General features: G+C 45.3%; 1 protein-coding gene across 1 annotated transcript; it reads right to left on the bottom strand.

Moving 5' to 3' along the window:
- Positions 1 to 5,260: 5,260 nt before the first annotated feature.
- LOC132624259 (uncharacterized) lies at positions 5,261 to 6,178 on the bottom strand. The gene has a single exon (XM_060339063.1). The coding sequence runs from the start codon at positions 6,176 to 6,178 to the stop codon at positions 5,261 to 5,263; it is 918 nt and encodes a 305-aa protein (XP_060195046.1).
- Between the last annotated feature and the right edge of the window lie 222 nt (positions 6,179 to 6,400).

Raw genomic sequence — 6,400 nt, 5'->3', positions numbered from 1 at the left:
GGCACTGACGGCCATAAGAAAAACATGCACCGGTGGCTCTGTAGCACTCTCCCGGATGATATCTACCACAATAAGAACACTGAGGCCTAGGTGGCCTCGTCTGACCAGAACCCCTGTCTGTCCGCGAACCTGAAGCCCTGGAGCTCTGACCTGCTCCTGAATACCCTGGGCTATCAAATCTGCGACCTGTAGGCTGTGGGGGTGCGCTCTGTGCCGGCTGGGATAAATGTCTGCTAGGCTGCTGCGGCTGCTGAGGCTGTCTGCCCCGAAAATCTCCAGAATACCCAGATGATCTGGCCCTCTTGGGCTGTCTCCGATCCTGACTCCTATCAGGCTGACGCTCCCTATGCCGGTCCTCCATGCCCTGGGCGTGCGCCTGAATCCGAGCAATATCCATGCCGGGCTGAGCAGCCAATACCAAACAGCTGTCGACAAAATAACGGTCCAGCCCCATAATGTACCTGTGCATCCTGTCAGCCATAGTAGCTACCACAGCAGGTGCGTATCGGGCCAATGAGTCGAACTCCATACTGTACTCTCGAACACTGCGACCCCTCTGTCTCAGCAATAAGAATCTGTCAGCCTTGGCCCGCCGTAGCTCCGGGGGCAAAAAATGGCTAAGCAAAGCCTGAGAAAAATCATCCCAAACTGCTGGGGGAGCGCCGTCGCCTCTGGATAACTCCCATGACTCGTACCAATTAGCCGCTACATCATACAACCGGTACGAAGCCAATGTGACTGACTCTGTCGCAGAAGCATTAATCAAATGTAAGGTGCGCCGCATCTTCCTGATAAACTCCTCAGGATCCTCCTCGGCCTTTGTCCCGAAGAACTCTGGAGGGCCACAAGTCAAGAACTCACGAGCTCTCGAACTGTCACGCCTATATGCTCGGTCACCTCCCAATCCGAGCCCCTGAACCTGTCCTGCCACAAGCCTGGTCAATAGCTGGACTGCCTCTCTCATAGTCTGATCCTCAGTCACTGGCCGTGGAGCTGGAGGCTCAGGTACTGGAACTACGGGAGCTGGCGGTGGAGCCGCCCCTCGACCTGTAGCTGCTGCTGCTCCAATCTCCTCTACATGTGGCGGTGTGGAAGAGCCCTATGCCGGGGGAAAAACATCAGGAGCAATATGAGCATGGGCCCTGGTAACCCTCTGGGCCTGACTAGTCTCTCCCACAGCTGCTGCCTTGGCCTTTTGGGCCGCTGTCGCCTTTTTTGGAGGCATAACTGCAAATGTAACAATTCGTTAGGGAGGAATCATCCTGATAACACAGCTCTATCGCACGATCTAAGACAGAAAGAAGGGTAGTATCCTAAATGCCCTGTAGCCTCCTGTTTATAGGTGTGGTGCACAACACACCGATAAACAAGACTCTACTAGACACGGTCTGTAGACATTCCGAGGACGAACCGCTTTGATACCACTTTTGTCACGACCCAACCCCGTAGGCCGTGACTAGTGCCCGATCTGGGCACTCAAACGCATTCTAGTATATGGCAGAAGCCGACAAGGCTTTATTTCAAATTTAGGTAATTTCCAGAAAAATTTCGGCAGAGTTTCCTTTGTTTTACGGACTATCCCATATACCCTGCACGCAGAAAATTGCAACAAAAGCCACACAGGGCCAACAGAGTAACATTTAAATATATGCGGACCGGCCGCGGCGGCGAATGAGATCGCCCAAACACAACATATACACACAGCTGTACAGAAAGACCCCAACCCACAAACATGTCTACAGACCTCTAAACAGACCAACAGAATCATATGGCGGGAGAGGGCCCCGCCGTACCCATGAACGCGAATATACATATATAGAAGTGACAGACTGTACCAAAAGATGGCTCTGAATAAAAGAGCGCTCCAAAATATCAGAATAAGATCCTAAGCGGACGGATCAGCAAACCTGCCGTCGGTACCTGCGCGGCATGAAAACGCAGCCCCCGAGGAAAAGGGGGTCAGTACGAAATATGTACTGAATATGTAAAGCCTGAGTTGCAGAAACAAAATCATAACTGGTATAGAACGTACAGAAAGTAAACAGAAAATACAAAGTATCAGATATATATTTTCAAAACATGCGGAGTGTGTACAGAAACAGATGTCATATCAAATCCGGCCCCTGCCAAGGGACTCGGCAGACAGAACGTGGCCACCCTCCCGACGCTGGTGCCACAACACAGAAGAATCAGAATAGGGGCATAACCCCGTAACATAATATGTCATATCAGATGGCCATAGTAAATCATATCAGAACAAGCGTACATGGCACAACATACTCCACAAACCCATGTACGTGTATACCTGCCCCCTCACATCGAGGCACGGCGAACAATGCAAAGGATCACGCTTGACAACATATCCTGGCCCGGGCTCAGTGTGGGAAACATTGGGGCATCCACGAATGGAGTAGTGAGAGACTAATGCAATCAAAATATCATAAATGTTTCCATAGACTCGATGATGCATATCAAAGACAAACCGATCCAATGAAGTCGGAAGGAATCATAGTAAATGAGTTTCGAGTATCAAAACAATTTATCAGACTTAATGGAATATTTAAAACGACGTTTGTTAGGTAATTAGAATGGTAGTCAAAACATTTCTTTCAAAAACTACTCGAAAAGAAGACTTAAGTACATTAAGGGCAAAATCGGGAATAGTGGGCCCACCTCGGAACAAACAAGGCGGTGGGCTCAAATTATGCATTTTCAGCTTATGGGGTCACCTACGAAGGTTCTACGGACATTCTATAACTTTTCATAAAGTTTGGGGAAGGTTTGCATAATTTTCAAGAAAGCATACAAAAAGGGTTCAATTCTATTGAACGAAAGTGTAACAATTTCAGACGCGGGTTCCGATGAGCAGAATATCCTCCGAGGTGTAAATCTGATCCTAGTACTTCTAGGACATGCCAAAAGAAGACTCGGGATAGCTTTACATACCTTTCAAGCTTCTTACGCCTTTCCAGGCTCACTTCCCGTTTCGTCAAAAGTCTGCAAATGGTCATGTTTACCAATTGTGAGTTATAGATTCTACGAATTCAACTTAACTCATATATGTCTACCGAAATTTCGGCAGCACTTCCCCTATACATATAGCACCCCCGAGAATTCAACTCGGTTAGAAACCATCAACCTCAACCCAAACGACAACATCAACATCCACAACGAACATTAAAAACACAAATATCCTTCAACTAGTCATCTTTCTAACAAGTTGACATAACCTTCATTCTAACCCAAACCTTCAAACTAATATCAATGATTTCACATTCATTAACAATCAAGATCATCACAATATAGTTCTAGAAACATTTCATATCGTTTTCCTTAAGTTATACACTCGATATACATAATATACAACTTTCCGTCAAAGTCATAACTTGTGCAAAACATCAAATCTTTGGCATACAACTTCATAACATGCTTCCAACTTCCAAACTCATCAATGATCATCACAATTAGCAACTAAACAACTTCATTTTCTTAATGTCGGAAAAATCATACTAAAACGACATAGGTTCCTACATTCCAATTCAATACAAACTTATATCATTCTAACTTCATTTACATTGCAACCATCACAATAACACACTAACATACTAAACAACTTAATTCGTTTCCATCCCAAATCCAACATACCACACGGCCAAAAGCCTTTTTTTTTTTGTTAACTTCAACTAAATCATTCAACTTCCTATTTCAATATGCATTTCATCACAACCACAACTAGAATATAACATGAATTCAACACATTGTGGCTATACCACCTATACATACACACGGCTACAAGCCATATTCCAAACCCACTTCACAAACTTCCATTTTTCCATACAATCAACACATTTCCATATACTACAACACAAACAAGACTTAATAACACAAAGATAAGGGAGAAATTGTTACCTTTTCCTCAAGTCTTCTTCACTTGGAGATATGATCACTTTGATGAATCTAAAGCTTCTCCCTCCAAACCAACTATACCAAGTTACAAAGGGACCTTGAATTAGTGGAAATCCAACAAGAGAACAATTTTTAGAACAATATTTTTGGTAGCCAAATTTCTTAGCCAAAGCCGAAACCCTCTTGCTCTTTCTCTCTTGCTTCTTTTGTTTTCTCTTCTTTTAATTTCATGAACCTTCTAAAGAGTATGACTCATATTATTATTAACACATGGAGAATTAATTAGTGGCCATGGGTTGGGCCTCACCATGGCCGGCCACCCCCTTAAGCATTGGGCCATAATTTCCATTCCAATATTTTGGCCCAATGACTTATAGATCACATTTGTAATTCCCGAAACTACTTTCCAAAATTCCAAATTTTTCCTTGGCCTTATTCGACACTTCCACATTAATATTCTTTCATACACAACTCCTATGTCAAATAAAAGTTAATTATGATCTTATTTCTTACAAGTCAAGAATATTTCCAAATTTTTCCAAAGGTGTGAAGACACGGGATATAACAGATTTGTACCGGTGTATTCTTCAAATGTTCGACAATGGAATAGTCTTTAGGCTGCATACGTCTCCAAAGATCTTCAGCCTCTCATTCAGTTATCGCCCTTTTCTGAGCATTCTCCTTCTTCGTGGCGTGTAGTACCTCCATGAATGGGTCATGCCTTGGGTCATTACGGTCTGCACGATGACCGTCTTTTTGGGGTCCGACGCAATATGTTGCGCTATCTGGGTCCCCACAGGTGCTGGGATCAAGGTTCTGAACACGGTCTTGGGAAACCTCAGACTGGGGATCAATACTTTGAACTTGGGACGTTCTTGAAGTGTGAGGAAAGCCACTGTCTATTCTAGAGGCTGGGTGATTCCGAGGGACAACGTTGCACAAGCTTTCCAATCTTTCTCTCTCTATCATATGGACCCCGCCATTTCCATGATTTGGCAATGGGTTCATGTTCACGTAAGTTACGACAGTTTCCAAAACGATTTCCTTTTTATTGATCAGATCGTGGATTTTGTGCTTCAGATTTATGCAATCCTCAGTGATGTGCCCGACCCCTCCTGAGTGGTCGGCACAAGTTTGATCGGCCCTGTAGCACCGACTCCCGAGTTGCACTAACTTTGGCGGGGCTTTTTGAATTAGTCCAGCGGCCAGCAGCCTTTCTAACAGTCTAGACCTTGGCCCGAGGAGCATCATAAATTCCCTCACAGGTCTCTTCTCGAAAGCTGGACGTGACACATTATACGTAGGGGGTGGTGGCTAGTTTTGGTAGTTCTGGGTGTGATAGGCATGCGGGGGGTTATTTTGTGGTGGGCGATAGTTTTGCTGGAGTGGTGGTTGGTATATGTTGTTGTGGTAGTGGTTGGTAAGCAGGGGCAGATACACGGACACTGGGTGGAGCCAGGTATGTTGGCGCAACAGTGGTAAATGTTGGCTGTGTGTAATACAGGGGTGCTAGGCTGTACGGAAGGGTAGAGAAATTTAAGAGGGGCGAAGCTTGGTGTGATGGTGAGGGTCCTTTTGGGTTTTGGTTGGAAATGTGGGATATGCTTGCCACATCCTCTTTCTTCTTGTGGAAGATCCCCGCGATGGCCTGCCCGGATGCTTTGTTGAAGGTGCTGACGATCTTCCCAGATTTGAGGCCATCTTTTATGGTTTCTCCAATTTTTACCAACTCAGAGAATGGCCTTCCAGCCATTAACAGTATCCTATCATAGAAATCCAGCTCCTGTGACCTGATAAACACGGAAACGAGCTCTCCCTCGTTCACGGGTGGCTGCACGCGAGCTACTTCGGCCCTCCATCTACTGGAGAATTCTTTATAATTTTCCATTGATTTTTGCTTGACCTTCTCAAGGTAGTAGCTGTCTGGTATGGTCTCATTATTGAAACGAAACCTTTCCATGAAGGATTCAGCCATATCCTCCCAGCGGAGCCACTGGCACATGCCCTGTATGGCGAACCATTCCATGCCCTTATTTGTCAGGCTACGACTAAACAACCGCATGATCAGGGGTTCATTCTTCTTTACTCCGACCAACTGGTCACAGTATGAACGGAGGTGCACTTTGGGGTTCCCTGTCCCGTTGAACATTTCGAACTTCGAGATTTTAAACCCTTTTGGTAGGTCTAGGTCCAGGTGAATGCACAGGTCATCATACCTTAGTCCTGTCGCCTTCCTTGTAGACCTTGTGGACTTTTCCAACAACTCCTCCATTTTTTTCTCCATGTCTTTCTCTCATTTATCCTGTTAGCTCTCCAAACCCTTTCACTCTCCTTGTAGTGATCTAGTTCCTTGTTTCCTGGGGAGGATTCATTTATCATGTTGAGAGTGAAGAAAAACATCTGGGGGATGACATGGTTGAGCGGGGTGGTGGTGTTTTGCCCCGCAGGCCGGGCTGGTACGTGTGTTTAGCTTGTTTGATTGAAGAATACCGAG

This window comes from Lycium barbarum, chromosome 12 (genome assembly GCF_019175385.1).
Source record: "Lycium barbarum isolate Lr01 chromosome 12, ASM1917538v2, whole genome shotgun sequence".
Lineage (NCBI taxonomy): Eukaryota > Viridiplantae > Streptophyta > Magnoliopsida > Solanales > Solanaceae > Lycium > Lycium barbarum.
The sequence above is the reverse complement of the archived record's forward strand: the minus strand, read 5'-3'. Positions and strand labels throughout refer to the sequence as shown.